Source organism: Crocodylus porosus, unplaced genomic scaffold, assembly GCF_001723895.1.
Source record: "Crocodylus porosus isolate Cpor-Errol unplaced genomic scaffold, CroPor_comp1, whole genome shotgun sequence".
Classification (NCBI taxonomy): domain Eukaryota; kingdom Metazoa; phylum Chordata; order Crocodylia; family Crocodylidae; genus Crocodylus; species Crocodylus porosus.
This window is the reverse complement of record NW_017728938.1, coordinates 4,730,720-4,746,769: the sequence shown is the minus strand read 5'-3', so window position 1 is coordinate 4,746,769 and position 16,050 is coordinate 4,730,720. Positions and strand designations below refer to the sequence as shown.

General features: G+C 52.8%; 1 protein-coding gene across 4 annotated transcripts in view; it reads left to right on the top strand.

Annotated features, from left to right (window-relative positions):
* Window positions 1-11,413, top strand: part of CDHR4 (cadherin related family member 4) — a 25,092-nt gene extending 13,679 nt beyond the window's left edge. For 2 of the 4 annotated variants that reach the window (XM_019547506.1, XM_019547505.1), the window contains exons 9-20: window positions 96-279; window positions 844-994; window positions 3,064-3,166; window positions 4,123-4,341; window positions 4,827-4,966; window positions 6,403-6,553; window positions 6,751-6,965; window positions 7,672-7,811; window positions 8,068-8,109; window positions 8,978-9,068; window positions 9,477-9,507; window positions 10,690-11,413. In XM_019547506.1, coding sequence (XP_019403051.1) covers window positions 96-279; window positions 844-994; window positions 3,064-3,166; window positions 4,123-4,341; window positions 4,827-4,966; window positions 6,403-6,553; window positions 6,751-6,965; window positions 7,672-7,811; window positions 8,068-8,109; window positions 8,978-9,068; window positions 9,477-9,507; window positions 10,690-10,745 — 1,523 coding nt within the window. In that variant the 3' untranslated portion in view covers window positions 10,746-11,413. The remainder of the gene's footprint in view (window positions 1-95; window positions 280-843; window positions 995-3,063; window positions 3,167-4,122; window positions 4,342-4,826; window positions 4,967-6,402; window positions 6,554-6,750; window positions 6,966-7,671; window positions 7,812-8,067; window positions 8,110-8,977; window positions 9,069-9,476; window positions 9,508-10,689) is intronic. The other 2 variants (XR_002103225.1, XM_019547507.1) reach the window with 2 other exon arrangements.
* Window positions 11,414-16,050: the final 4,637 nt, after the last annotated feature.

Genomic DNA, 16,050 nt, shown 5'->3' with positions numbered 1-16,050 from the left:
TTGTTTCACAGTAATAGCACCTCCCCTTAGTCCCTGTCAATGCCCAGGGCCCCCTTATGCCTCATGCCCTGAAATTCTTGTCCACCCTTATGCAGGGACAGGTGAGATCCACAACACCTACAGTGTGGACCTGGGGCAGTTCCCAAAGGCAGCCCACACTCAGCTGCTAGTGCAAGCCTATGACATGCTGCACCCCAGCGACAGTGCCACCATGATGCTCAACATTACTGTGCTGAAGGCCAATGTCCTGCCGCCCCGCTGCTCACCTGATGTTTTTGTGTAAGGCTGGAAGGGATGGGAGGGACAAGGCCTTTGTGGGGCTGCCATATGCCATTTTCCTGCAAACAGCATGAGGCAGTAGAGCTGGACCCAGGACTTCTGGGTTCTATCCTCGGTTCTGGGTGGGGAGTAGGGTCTAGTGGGATAGAGCTAGGAGTCAGGACTCCTGGGTTCTACATAGACTTTGTGAGGGGAGTGAGATCCAGTGGGTCAGAGTAGGGGCTGTGAGTCAGAAGTCCTGCATTCTACCCCCAGCTCTTCAACAAATGTCCTGAAGGGTCAGGAGTAGTGTCCTTGCTCTGGCTGTGCCTATGAAGTGGCCAGAGCACCCTGTCCCACAGGGAAATCTAGAGCTACCTGTGGTTCTGGGGCCACAGGTGAGTAATGGCATCATGCAGCTGGCACAGTTAAGCTACACGCAGTACACCATGAGCTTTGGGGAGCAAACCCAGAGCACAAGGATAGAGGAAAGGGCCCACGGTGAATACTTCTTTTGCCCATTCAGGTGATCTACCATTCTCAGCTGGGTCTGGCATGCACTCTCCTCTCCTCTCACCTCCCCAGGGCACAATTGCCAGAGACCACTCCCATTGACAGGACTCTGATGACTCTGACCTGTACAGACTCTGATGTCAGCAATAGCTCCCTGCACTACCAGGTTGAAGGTGACCAGAGATCCCGCTACATATTCCGCATGAAGGGCCACCAGCTGCAAGTGAGCTGCCTCATCTAGGCTGAGATAGCAACTCTATGCTAGTGTTGGTCACAGCACAGCCAACAGGGCTTAATAGGGAACACCTTAGACCGGGGATAGGCAACCCCTGGCACACGTGCCAATTAGTAGTATGAGAAATTTTCCCTGGCATGCCAGGAGGTGTGCAAGAAAATGGTTTAAAAAAACATTTTTTTTAAGTTGCTGCTCCAGGCTCTCCAGAGCAGCCACAGGTCCCAGCACTGCAGCATGTGCTGGGGGCAGAGTCAGGAGAACACAGGCAGGGATGCTGTCTATGTTCTGCCGCCCCCGCCCCCTGTCCCCGGGCTGTGCACCACAGGTTGGCCTGGCTCCTGGAGGGGAACCACAGGTGGGTGAAGCCAGGGCCTGGGCAGGTGCTGCCAAGGGCCACTGCGCTGGAGGTTCCTGGCCAGCTCAGCCCTGAGTGCTGCCCACAGCACCTGTTGCTGGGACCTGGTAGGGCTTCCACAGCTGAGCTCCCTCACTGGGGATGGGTCTGCCCCACTTGCAATGTGCCTGGTGTGCAGAGAGGTCAAGCCCAGAACCAGGAGCCCCTGGAGCTCGGCATTCTGCCCTAGCCGGGCAGCATCTCCTTGTGGGCAAGGTGGCTGCAGCCCATCCCCACAGAGCTACACGGGCTGGGCCAGGCCCCACCTCGGGTGTCACTGGGTGCCCCCGCCCACCGTGGCCTGAGTCTGTAGAGCCCCAAGGCAGCCTGCACTTCTCTCCCAGCCCCCCTGTCTTTCAGTTGCCGCCTTCCTAAGGCCCCCTCCTTCTTCCCACACTGCCCGGACTCGGCCCTGAGCACCCAGCCCTGGCGCTTGGCACCCCAGTGCTGCCTCTGCCTGGGCAGAGTCCCAGCCGGGCCCTCCCTCCCAGCCCTTGGGCCCAGGCTTCCCCTGCTGTTGGCCCTATGTCCCCAGCCCCGGTGGCTGCTACTGGGGTGTCCCTGCCTTCCTCCGCTGGATACTGCCCTGCATCAGCGGGCCTGAACCACAGCCGGTAGCAATGGGAGATGTGAGGGGCGAGGGACACGCTCTCTTTCTCTTTTTCCTTTTTTTCTTTCTTCTTTTTCTTTCTCTCCTCTCTTTTTTCTCTCTTCTTTCTTTCTCTTGTCTTTTTTCTCTCCTTTTTTCTCTCCCCTGTTCTTGTCTCTTTTTCTATTCTGTTTTCTTTCCCTCTTTTTCTCTTCTCTTTTTCTTTTTTCTTTCTCTTTCCCTCTTTCTCTTTTTTTCTCACTCATCACAACATGCTTAAGGAAAAAAGAATACACAACAACAAAGGTGGTATATGCAGTTTTATTTATTGTCACCAGGTTTAGAAATCTTGGAAAACCTGGTATTTACTGTAAAAAACCCAATATTTATAATTATTAACTATATTAATATGCAGTGCATCCTGCCATGTACCCCCCGCCCCAGTTTTGTTTTCCTGGCAAGCTGGCACTCCAGCACCTTACAAGGTAGACATTGAGGTTTTTTCAGCACTCTGCCCAGAAATGTTGTCTACCCCTGCTTTAGACTGGCAGGGTCAAGGCCACTCTCCAGCAAATGAAGGGAGCTCAGCTGTAAGCTGGCCAGTCCTGGCACTGGGGCTGCAGCACAGCAAGGCATGTGTTGTCTGGAGCTGCCAGACTTCAGTAAGTGTGGGACTCTTTCCACGTTCTCAGATTGGTGATGGCAGCCTGTGACTCCACAGAAAATCTTCCCCTTACACTCCCTGTAACTCTTCCAGGCCAGCCCATACTGATCACTTGTGACATTTGGGACAGACAGAGTCCATTTGGCTGGGGCCCCTATAGGATCCTAGGGCTCAGATGGGGTCTATGTAGGGATCCTAGGGCTCAGATGGGCTCCTGTTTGTATTCCACAGCCCAGGTGGGTACTGTGTCGCCAGGGTGTCCCCAAACTGAGATAGGCTCTATGTATCTGGGGTATGACTCTTATTCCTGTGAGCAAGCAACTGCATGAGCATCCCTGGGGTAATGCCATGAAAACTCCATGTCCCTTTTGAGCCAGGTTTTGATCTCCACTCCATTTGGGATCTTACAGGTCAACGCCACCCTGGACTATGACAGTGAATCCATTGCTGCTGCTGACTTCCAGTATGTGGCCACCATCCTGGTGACAGACAGGAGGCAACCTCCCCAGACCAGTAAGTGTTCTGGTCCCTGCCCAGGACCCTCTTGCTCCCAAGGTACACTCACAGGGTGGCATGTAGGAGCTTCACACACAGTTATTAAGCACTCTGAAGATGCAGCCACTGGACTCTATGAGTCCCAGAATGTACTAGGACAGGGCTGCTTAACTTCTAGCCACAGAGCCTTGGAATCCAGCCCACAGGGTTCCCCATGGGTAAGGAAATTTGGTGACAAGGGAGCAGCAGCAGCTAATACTGACATCCTTCCCCCTGCCAAATTCCACAGACTGCAACCCCCAAGCTCTGTGCAGCAGGGTGGGGCTGAGCCACACCTCTTCCCAGCTGGATTGGGGCCACACCATGCTCCCTCCCTCTGCCTGAATTGGGCCTGGACCATGCCCCCTCCTCTCCCTCTCCCCTCTCCTCACAGCTGGATTGGGGTTTTGCCATGTACCCTGCCCTCTTACCCCGCCCCCTTCAGCTGGATCAGTGCAGGGCCATGCCCCTTTCCAAGGCCATTTGGCTGGAGCCATTTGGCTGGGGACACTGTCTAGTCCCCCCTACTCTGCACGGCCAGATGGGGTATCACTTGTGACTGTCCCAGGTGCCGCATCAGAACCACTGGCCAGATCCAGCCTGTGGACAGACTGGGTACTGCCCATCTGGCCTACTGGCCAAAAAGATTGAGCACCACTGTACTAGGGTTTTTCGGTCTCCAGTTGTGATCAGCCGTTCAGGAGACTCAGGTAAAGGCAACAGAACTTCCCATTCTCTTAGAGACCAAACCCCAGGAGAATCCTCCCCATAACCCCATAATATCAGCCCTGGAAACTTAGTTCCAACTCACTACCCCAGAAATCCCAAATGCTGGTAAGTTATTCCCTCCCCAATTACCCCAAAAATACAGGATCTGGGTCTAGGTTCTGCATGGCCCAACCTGGCTGAGCTGCTCTGGTCTTTGTGTTGTGCAGCCAGTGTGTCTGTGCTGGTGACAGTGACCCCTGTGAACGAGTACCCACCTGCATGTCCAGGGCACTCTACATTCAGCGTGAGAGAGGATGCTGCATTTGGTTACGTCATTGGTTTTGTAAATGGTACCGACTGGGACTATCCCTTCAACAGCATCATATACAGCCTCATTGGAGGTGCAGGTGGCAGCCTTCCTGCTTTCTACATTGGTCCACACAGTGGTGAGGCACCCTGGCTATACTTGTGTACTGGGTAGCTGGGGCCAGTCAGAGCACTCCCTCCCCTTTCTGTACTTTCCACAGAAATCCTACAGGGCCTGTCAGAGCTCCCCTCACCCACTATGACCCAGTTTGGGGCCTGTCAGAACAATTCCACAACACGTCCCCATTGGGGCCTCCTGGAACCCATTCAGAGCACCCTAGCCTATACCCCACAGAGCGAACAGTCAGAGCACCCTGCACCATATCCCCCAAGGAGATGGCACAGAGCCAGTCAGGACATTTCCCACTCTCTACCAACTGAGGGGCCCTTACTTCACCTAATCCTGGCTCTTTTATTCCCTCACCCCCTCCACAATGATCCTCTTCTCACCTAGTCCCAACCTGAGCCCCAAATTCCTGAGCCTGAGGACTTTCAATGGGTAGGATCTAGAGTAGTTAGGGGCAAGAAGTAGCATATACAATATTGCTTGTCATGGCCATGGCAGGAAGGATTTGTGTACTCAGACCACTGGACTATGAGAGACAGACGACCTACCAGCTAACTGTGAAGCTGCAGGATGTGCACAATGACGTGGACCCGACGTTCCAGCGGAGTGTGTCCTGCAATATCACCATCAATGTGCAGGTGATGCTGCTAGCCTAGTAGTGTCCAGCAACCTCTGACTGCACTGTGGGTGGGCATGGCCAGAACTGGGCTGGGAGGAACGAAGAACCTTTCATTAAGCTCAGGGTGCTGGATGTGTGGTGTGCCAAATGCAGCCAGGCACTGAGGGCAGGCAACTTGGAGGGATTCAGCCATGGGCTCTGCTGAAATGGAACCGAAGTCTCCAGCCCACTTGTGGCCTCTGCCTCTTAAGGCATTCAGGTATAGCACAGAGCTCCCAGGACACCAATGGGGGCTATGGAGAGCATGCTGCTGGGGAGAGGGAACTCCCTGAATTGCTGCCTGGGCTCCTCCTGCCTCCAGCCTGGCCTTGTTCAGTGCCCAGGATGACAGGGCTTGAGGCACGAAGTAGCTGGTTTGCCAAAAGGATTGGCTAGCTCAAGCTCCCACAGATTTTAGCTGTGCCTATGCATGTGCAACACATTTGCAAATCTAGCTGCAAGGGCACAATTTGGGGCTCCTGAAATGAGGAAATGCAGTCAGTAACTGCCTGGCTACCTATAGTTTGCCTTCTGTTTTCATATGAGACACTCTCTCAGCATCCTGTGGCCCCACTTTGTTCATGTACCTTCCAGCCTCTAAATCACATGGGACAGGCCAGCTCCTCCTCCTTACAATCTGATTCTCAAGCACCAGGACAGGGCTAGCTGCTATGTGAAAATGGTCTGGGGTCCTGGAATTACCCTGCAGAACCACTGAATTCTTCTCTGCAGCCTGAACAAATTCCTTCTCATGCAGTTGTATCTGAAATTTCTCGGATCAGCCGGGTCCTGGCCCAGTGTGGTGTGTGGCAGTTAGCCTGTAGTAGCTGGTGGCTCCAGGGGTCTATACAGCTTCAGCTGCCCAGTGCAGTATATGGCTAGGTTGTGGTTTTTATGTGGCTATAATTTAGAGTCTATAGGCATATGCTTCTAACCATCCTGTGCCCTCCAGCTTGGATGCTGTAGGATGCTACACAGCATGCCCAGCTTCATCCAATGCTAGCATCAATAGGATGCCCCCTACCGCACTTCTCTCTGGAGTAGAGACTCATGCTGCTGGACCCATTGGGGAATCCCTGGTAATTGCCAGCACAGTGCATGATCTATGACAAATGCAGAACCACTTTGCTCTAGTAGCAGAAGGCATAGAGATGTGGGACTCATTGTCATGGAACATGAGGCTGCACTGGGAGTTTTGCAGAATTACTTGCAGAAGGAGGGGAGTGTTGGAACTCACCACTGGCCCTGCAATAGAGGCTGTCCTATGTGGAGAATCCTGTTGACTCCATCCAGCATGAAGCACCACTGCAGGGCAAATGGTGTCAGTGCCCCAGGGAGGGCTGACCAGCACAGCCATGGGATAGGAGAGCTGAGCTATCAGCCAGGGACTTACTCTCACATTTCTGTGTTTGTCAGGATGTTAATGACCAGCCCCCAATCTGCCAACCCATGATTAAGGAACTCTCCATATACTCCACACTGGCCCCCAGTCAGCCTGTCACATCTCTGGAGTGCTCGGACTATGACAGGAGCACTGTACTGCCCTTGTGTTACACCATTGTCGGAGGTGAGCAGGGTGCTGGACTCCTCAGCCTAGGGGGACTAGTCCAGCCATGGGGATGGTGTCCCCATTGGGCATGTAGGGACACTAGCCCAGCCTGGCAAGGTGAGAAGGTGCTGGGTTCAGGCCCACCCTAGTGCAGCCTCTCACCAAGCTGCCCTGGTACAAAGGAGATTGGTCTAAACAGGGCTTTCCTTCCTCAGGCAACATCAATGGACGGTTCCATTTGCGTGGGAACACCCTTTACCACAACCACTTCTCTTACGACCCTGATGGGATCGTCGACCCCTTAACCTTTGAGCTTCTGGTGGAAGTGTTGGACAGCTGCAGCCCGCCGCACCACAGCACAACTGCCACAGTGATTGTGCATGTGATTCCCTGGGCCACAACCGTGCCCACCACTAGCACCTTGCTCACGGTAGGAGTGTCTGTCATAGAAGACAGCCTCTGCCTCCAATCCCTTGTACCAGGGTTACTGCTCTCAACAGCCCAGCTGCCCCATGACAGCTCTCTTATAACCCTCCATCATATCTGATAGCGCCCCAGGCTTCCTTTCCTTTTAGTGTCCTGCAACTCCAACTCCACAGAATCAGCTGTCCCTACATCTCCTACCTTTGCATCCCTACTTGATCTCTACAGGGCTTCTCTGACTACCTTGTCTTCCTGGGTGTGGGTTCTGGCCTTGGTGGCTGGGCAAGAATTGGCCTATAACTTTAGTGTCAGATAGTGACACTGAAAAGGTCTCACTTTTTGCTGGCCATCCAGCCCATGCTTTGCTTCTGTGGGCAGCTTGCGGGCTGCCACCCCACACTATTCTTCCTCTGTGGGAGCTTTTAGTTTATGGACCACTGGGTTTCACTGAACACCAGGCTGAGAATTATAGTGTGGGCAAGGACTGGCTCAGACAAGGCTTCCCTCAGCTGAGAGGGGTCATAGAGCATCCACTGGTCGCAAACTGGCACTTGTCCCCATTTTCTAGCAGGGAAACTAGGGCAGAGTGAGGTGGATACAGCAACCTGCACCCTGGTTTGCCAGTGCCTTGTGCTCCCCACCAGGAGGTATGTCTGGCAACACACCCAAGCCTTGGCTTGCCCAGGCATTGGTATCAGGTTTCTCTCTTGCAGACACCAAGGAAAGAACCACTAGTAATCACCCGGACAGACTACTTCTGGGAGCCCACACCCTGGTTTATGGTGGTGCTGACCATCTCCAGCATTCTTCTTCTGGCAGCCCTTGGATGGCTGGCCTGGGGACTCCTGTGCTGGTGAGTAGGGACTGAGAGCAGTGCCTTGCTGTGGTCAGAAGTCTGCTGGCCTGACCTGCCCCAGGCATGGCCAGCAGGAGCCTCTGCTGTTCCAAAATAGCAGTGCTCTAATACAGCTCTATCTGCCAGAGACAACAGCCAGCCTGTGCTTCCCACATCCTGCAATTCTGCCCCCAACTCCTCTTCCCTCTGCCCATGAGCAAAGGCATGTCCCCCACCCTATGTCCTCACAGATTCCCTGTGCTCCTCAATGCAGGTCCATCTGCAGAGAACCAACCCAGGTGCTTCTTCAGGACAGGTAAGTGAGAGATGCCTTTCTTCTGCATTCTGGTCCGGCACTGGCACAACCTGCAGCAGTGCATGGGCCAAGCATCAGACAGGAGTGCAGGCAACTATCTCCAGCAGTCCTGTGGGAGCGGCTGGGTCTGACCTGCTTGACTCAGTGTCTGGATTCCACCTCCTGCATTGGGTTGCTATGCTGCCTTGTTTGCCTCTTAGGTTGAAAGTTCCCAGCTTGGCTAGTCTGGGCCAGACTTGATGATCCAGGAGGACGTGCCCATGGCTCTGAATCACTATTGATACCACCTGCAGTGCCAGGGTTGTTCTGACTCCTGGAGAGCTGAGATCAAGGCCTGGCAGCCTGTGCACACTGGCCGCCTGGCAGCCTGTGCACACTGGCCGCCTTGCTGCCCTCATTGCAGCAGGGTGCTTAGCACTAGGATTTAAGCCCAATTCTCCTGGGGTGACACTTACCCTTGTGATGGTCCCTAGGTCATGTGGACATGCATCCTCCTGTATGGTGCTACTGCCCCGCTGTCCTTTCCCATGGCTGTGCATCCCTCTTGTGCCCATTCCTGCACACTGTGGTCCCACAGAAACTTTCCCACCAGCTTTGCCCTTGGGCCCTGGGTCTGACCCACTCCATTGCACTCACATGTCAGCCCATTGGTTTGAGGAGGGATTGACATGCCTTTAAAAGCAGTACTCAATGACCAGGCTCTCCAGTGATAGAGTGCAGCCAGTGCCTGCACCTTAACTGCATGAAGAGAGTGGCTTCCCCTGCAGATGAACAGCAGGGTAGCAGCTGTTGGGTAGAAAAGAGCACATTTGACTAGTGTGTGCCTTGCCTGTGGGCTCCTCTGCTAATTACCTCTTGCTCCCTTTAGATCCCTGCCCCACACAGATTCTGTGAAGAGAGAGAAAGGGGCCCTGCGTGATCTGAGCAAGGAGATGGATTCTTCCAGCATCCTGAGCTTGGTATGGCTGAGTATGCGCCATCACAGCCAGCCACAAACCCTGCCAAGGCGGCCACCTCTAGAACACTGTGTCTTATGCTGTGCTTTGGCTGGGCACCATTACCATCTCACCCTCTACCCATCCTGAGGGCAGGCAGCAACTGCAGCTGTCCCTGCCGAGCCAGCCCTATATTTGCTGAGACTCCCTGCTAATGCAATGGAAGAGCCAGTGCTCCTGCCCCATTCTCTACAGCTCCCCGTGCTGAGAGAGGCTGAGACTGATCTAACACTACCAAAGGCAATGCTTCTTCCCAGCTCTCTGCTGGGCGGTTGTCTGCGCCCCTATCCACGAGTCTTGGATTTTCAGGTGTATTAGGGCAGGCAGTGCAGTGGTCTCAGCACTTAGCATCTGTTCCTTTCTCTCTTGTAGGGGCAGTTTGATGGCCGTGCCCAGGACCCCTGTGAGTGTATATTCTCCCAACCTTCCTTTTCCCCTGACTGCAGCGGGGGAAGCTCTGTGACAGCAGGAGGAGGAAATGCCTGTCTATCTCTAGTGCTAGCCCTTTGGGGAATGGTATGCCACTCTCAACCCTGCACTGCCCCCGGGCTGTGCGGGCTTTTGTAGCAGACTGAGGGCACACATTCATGAACTACAGCCAATCTCATCTTTAGTGTGCCAATGTATACTCAGGGACTGTAGATTTTGGCCTTCCTTGTGCCTTCCTGATGCAGGGTCCAGCACGGATTCCAAGGCTCTGTGGGCTAGAAGTTAAGCAGCGCTGTCCTAGTACATTCTGGGACTCACAGAGTCCAGTGACCGCGTCTTCAGAGTGCTTAATAACTGTGTGTCAAGCTCCTACATGCCACCCTGTGGGTGTACCGTGGGAGCAAGAGAGTCCTGGGCAGGGACCAGAACACTTACTGGTCTGGGGAAGCTGCCTACTGTCTGTCACCAGGATGGTAGCCACATACGGGAAGCCAGCAGTGGCAATGGATTCACTGTCATAGTCCAGTGTGTTGTTGACCTGTAAGATCCCAAACTGGGGAGAGAGGGGGTTTCAAAACCTGGTTCAAAAGGGACATGGAGTTTTTATGGCATGCTGGGACCTATCATTTCAAGAAACCATGCCTTGGGGTTGATGTGGCAGTGAGCCTTCAGCAGTGAGGCTGCATTTTGCCCCTCCTATACAGTATCTCAGTGATTCGTGGTGCCCGCTAGTGCCTGTGGCATCTGTGGAATACACTGCTGATTCCAGTGACCTGAAGTTCCCAGTCTTCTCTAGCACTCCTGGCAGACCAGGTGACTCAGCCCAGGGCAACCAAACCATGCTTTCCTCTGCATTCAGTAGTAGGCATTCACCTGATCAGGGTGCAGGCTGCCCAAAACCTAAGGTTCCTGAGCAACTGCCCTGGCACATGAGTGTCTTGGGCAGTTCATGGAGCATCCAGGGCCACAGCAGCACTATTACCAGTGCCTGAGTGTGGCATTCCAGTGTTCCATGGAGGCTGGGCCTGGGTCCTGTAGTGCCAGTGCCAGGGCACGCCAGTGCTCCACAGAAGTATTGGAAGTTCCAGTATGCCACGGGGCTGGGGAGATTGCGTCCTTCATGCTGTGACACATGTACCCTGCTTTCTGTCTCCAGTGACAAGCCGAGAATATCTCTTCAACAGCAGCACTGGAGCACGGCGTTGGATCTGAATGCATCCCTTTCACCCCTGCACTGCTAGCCCTAAGAAACATACCTCGTCCCCTCCCCATGCTACCAGGTTAATTTAAGTACAAGTGCATACCCTGGCCCAGCTACCCCACCTCAGAACTTTGGAGAACCTTGTTTCTGTGTTCATCTATTGATTAATGGTCTGGGAGGGGAGGTCAGCAATATATGCATATTGGGAGTGTGATGCCCATTGTGTCCACTGTGAGTGTGCGGTGGCAGCAGTATTACCAGTTTTATAGGTTCCCATTTAGATTTTAAAGCTTTAATCTAACCATTTATATTTGCTGATTGGGTAAATGTAATTACCCATATTGGCAGGCAATTAAGTGAAGGTGACCCCTTTTCTTTGAGTCACAGGAGTACTAGCTTGCAAATTGTAAGGCAGGGGTCTTTTTCAATCTACTGTTATCTACTGTCATCTTGGAGAGTGCCTGTCAGATCACTTTGGCATTCCTAACCAATCAACATGCTATTTAAGTAATCAAGAATCACCCAAGGAGCATAATAGATAGTTGCATAGGTTAGGTTTGGATATCAGAAGTCTGAGATATACTGAATACAACCTATTATCTGACAAGTGACAAACAGAATTGAATACAAGCACTTGGACCAGAGAACAGCAGAAATCAAGATTTCTTACTACTCTTAATCATCAGCTGTCAGCTCTTTAGTATCTCTGATATGTTCATTGATGATCAAGTAATTCTTCAGAAGGCAATGTTGCCCTTGTTGCAAGACATTCATGGGAATGCAGTCCTTGCTATTTCTAGTTTAAAATATTTAAGCCACTTGCTTAAAGTTAGGTCTCATCTGTCTCTACCTTACTCTGACAGTAGAACTTCTGGATGCAAACAGCAGGTGCCAGAGCATGCACATACCTAGGTGTTTCTAGCAGCATTATGTGGCTTCACTCAGTAGTGGTGCTGCCAGAGCATAAAGTACACCTAGGGAGGTACTAGCTACTGAAGACCCTGCAGGGCAGGGGGCTGGACTCGATGATCTCCCGAGGTCCCTTCCAGCCCTAACGTCTATGAAATCTATGAAATCAAAAGGCCCTCAAATACTGTGTTCAGCTAGTAGCTGTTGAATGGCTACTGCCAATACACACTGCTTGCATTGCTCCCAGACGGGTTCCCGGGGGGTCCGCTCATCTGGAGGGGCCTGGTGAAACATGGCCAGTGGAGCTGAAGGTCCAGTGTTGGAACTGTGAGGCCTGGCAGAGGCAAAGGCCAAGACTGTGTAAGAATGGGACTGTCTCAGAGAGCCTATATAGAGACAATTGCAGTGCACTCTGTAACTCTGTGCACTTTCTGGGGGTGGTTCTGGAGTGGCACGCCCTTCTTTCCCATTGACTGCTTCAGGGCCCTTGTATCCCAGCTCTCTCCTAGGCTGTTTCCTTTACTGTCCAGTAGATGGCATGAGTGTACAGCAAATCTCTGATGCTTTCTTAAATGTTCAATGACCATTTTGTGCTTGGAAGCTTGTCCAACTTCCCCTCCCACTTGTAGCTTGTCCAATAAAAGATACCACAAAAAAGAATTGTCTAATGAACTCCTCATCATGTCCCCAAATTCAGAAAATGTGGTTGGCACCTTCTTTGACTATGTCTAATTTAGGGCCAGGCAACCTTTTCCAGGTGAGAGTGCAAACGGCCTGCACTGGGTCAGAGGCCAGCAGGCAGAGTGGCCAGTAGGATCTTGCTGCCACCACCGCTTGTCTCTGTGACAACACAGGGAGAGTGCCTGCAGCTGGTGCTCACTTCTGTGAGCTGAAGCTCCTCAGGGCTGAACCTCCACACCTGAAGCCCCTCACTGCTGAATGCCTCCAAAGCCCCACATCCATGGGCTGGATCTAATCTATGATCCACAGGCTGCTAACCCCTGCTCTAATTCCTTTGAGTTCAAATCCTAAAGGACTTATACAGAACAAGAGACTGCACACTAAAGGAACAAAATAGTTTACTGTATTTTCTGTGTGTACCACATATCTTCAAATAAGATATATGTCTTGTTTTGGGAAGGTAGATTGAAGCAAAAAGTTTTTACCAGATCACATCTGAATCCTGACCATGGGAGGGATAATGAATGAATGACCAGTGCTGCTCGGGCATCACTACATTTTTCACACCCTCACAGCCACTGCTGTATGGGGAGCAGCTTTTGGCTGCTCAAGTAGTTCAACAGTGTCTATGAAAAGATTAAAAACCGTGACGCTGCATTTACAATGTCCCTTTGCTTCTATTCCAGACAGAAATTGGTTCCTCACTTAAGACACTCCTTCCAATTTTGAAAAGCTAATTTTGTGGGGAAAGGTATGTGTCATGTGGGAGTAAATACATCTATTTCCTGATGACAGCATTTTTAAAGCAGACAAATGTCGTTTCAAATTTGGGCAAAAGACATGTAATGAATTCTTGGAGGATCAGGAGGTTTGGACCCGTGGAAGCTTCAGCTCCCTGGGTGTTACCCTAAGCTATGCCTAACTGGTCTGAATTTACATTTTCCCCACCTTGCCATTGTGCCTACTTCACTGAACAAAAGGGGCCACTGTGTAAAAGCCTTTAAGATGTATCTTCTAGGCTTGGACAGACATTACTTACCTGTTGTTGTGGCATGACAAAAAGTTTGAGGCCACAGTTATATTTTTGTCCTGCCAAAAAAAAAAAAATAAAAGCACTAATCAAACTCCAAAATGGCAAATCACAGCAAAAAAGATGCTGTTTAAAACAGCAGTTTCAGTGTTATAGGAAGTTTTTCTGTGACAAATGTAATGGGTGGGCAGGTATTCCTGTTCACCTCCAAGGGAAAGTGAGTGGCTCCCTGATAGCTGGCCCAGCAACAAGCCATTACACAGTGGGATTGGACAGAGAATGGTTTTGACACTGGGGGCTGCCCCCTGCCCAGGACCTCCTGCAGGACCAGGGAGGGACAGGTAGTGGCAGATTAAGATTTATTGGACCCCTGGGCTCCAGAGGGGAAAGGGGCCCCTTCCCCTCCTGCTGCTGCTGCTGCTGCCAAGGTTGTGGTAGGCCTCTGTGCCCCATGGACTGGGGTGGTGCTGGGGGGGGTGCTTTAACCACCCCAAAATTCACCTTAGCCCCCCCATAGTCTCCCCTCCCAGTGCTGCCCACCCACCCTGCACAGCTGAGCTTCCAAAGGTGCGGCACTCTTGGCAGGGGTGATGCCAGCCTCTTCCCAGTGGTGGGGCTGGGCCAGGGCTAGGCTTGGAGCTGGTAGGCATGGGTTGGGCTCAGCTGTGTAGGGTGGGTGGGCAGCAGTGGCACTGGGAGGGGTGGCTACAGGGGAGTTGAGGTGAATTTTGAGGTGGCTATAGCCCCCTCAAGCCCCCAGCCCAGCCCCAACCAAACCCCGCCACTGGGAAAAGATTGGTGCCACCCCTGCCCATGGAGGAGGCTGGGTGAACCTGGCTGGGCTGGGGGCAGGGTGGCACATGCCCACTGCTCCTTCCCCACCCTCCACAGCCCTCCCCTGGCCACAGCCAGAGTGGAGTGGAGCTGAGCGGGATGACAGAGGATGATTCTCAACCCTGCTGCCTTTGCCCTGGGGGCCATGTGCCCCCTGCCCAGCTGGCAGAAGGCACACCTCGCAACTCCAACTGCTGCTGGGCAGGCAGGGAGTACACCACCAGCATGGGGGCCCTGGGGCAAAGGCACCAGGGTGGAGAGCCCCAAGTGCACAGCAAGCATTCTGCATCTGCTCCATGCACAAATCTGGGGGGCACATGCCCCCCCATGTCTCCCTCAGTGGGGTGTGCTTCAGCAGGGAGCATCCCCTCCCACTCCCTCTTCTCCCCACACCGGACAAGCCTCCTGTAGCTCCATCCCACTCTCCACCCTGGCCCCAGGTCCCATGCATTGCCTTGGTTGGGCAGTAGCTCCAGCCCCTGCCCCACACCCTCCCCCACTGTGGGGGTCTCAAGCTCCCCCCCCATACCCCTTCCCCTTATACACTCACCTGCAGAGAGCTGCTCTCCACACTGTGGATGTGTTCTGGGCTGTGTGTATGTGGGCAACTGCACACAGGCATTCAGCACTCCCTGCGTCTCACTCCCAGCAGCCCCTGCACAGGGAAACCCGCTGTTTCCCACAGGAACCCAGGCACCTGGGGGCCCCGATGGCAGGCCCCCCTGGGCCCTTGTGTTAATCCACCTATGGGAAGGAGAGGGAAGGGCTCTGCCTGTGTGGCGTGACCAGCAGAGTTCCAGCTCCGCTAGTTGTGCAGCTGCCCCCTGCCCAGTGGTCTGGCTTTAGAACAGGACCCTACTGTGCTGCCTGAGCAGGGCTCTTGCCCTGCTCTGGCCATCACAGTGAAAAGCCCAGACCCCCTGGCTAGAGCCCTAGAGCACTGAAAAGAGCCACTTTCTGGGCACAGGCCCCGGTGGGAACAAGCCCAGTTCCTGTGGGGTTGGGAAGGCAGGAAGGTAACAATTAGAGCTGCTGCTCCACATAAGACCCAGAAAAGGCCATTCTTCTTATAGGGGCCATGACAGCTCTTCCCATTGCCACAGCCCTTCCAGGAAGAGCTCTTCTGTAGCTAGATGAAGGGATAAGGGGGGCTCCTCCATCCATCCATAAGCCTTGAAGACTAGCAAGAGCCCAAATATTTAATTTAAACATCCCACCTTGTGTCCCTGGGCTAACAGATTCCAGCTGCAATTTATCTGACATTTCTTACAACTTCTTACATGATCTGGACCATGGGGATTTTGTTCTGGGGTAAGCAAAGGGGCAGCGTAGATTCTTGTTCATACCTGGTTTGGGGATAGAATGGCAGCATTTTGGATTTGTGGACTGAATGCAACTGACAGTTCTGAACAAAGTAAACTAAGGCATTTTTGTCCTTTGTCCAACTCACCCCATGCCACATACCATGCTGTGCCTTCACATGCCATGCTGTGCCTCTGTGTGCCATGCCTTATGCGTGCAAACTGGTATAGTGGGTAGGCTACCAAGGGAAGGCTAGAAACAGGAACTGGGGGACCCAGAGTCAGACAGTGGGAAAGGAGCTCGAGTCCAAGTTTCCAAATCTGATGGGGTATTCCAGGGGCAGAATTCAAGTCACAGGCTAAGTCAGCTCCTGAATCAGGGATCAATTTACTAATCCCAAGGACAAACTGCAGAGTCCAAGTCACAGGCTGAGTCATGGTCTTGGAGTCAGGTACAAAGTTACTAAAGCTGATTGTTGCTCCCAAAAGTCAGAGTCCAGGAGCAGAGCTGAACAGGGTCATAAACTATAGAGAACTAAAGAGCACAAGTATCAGAGATGG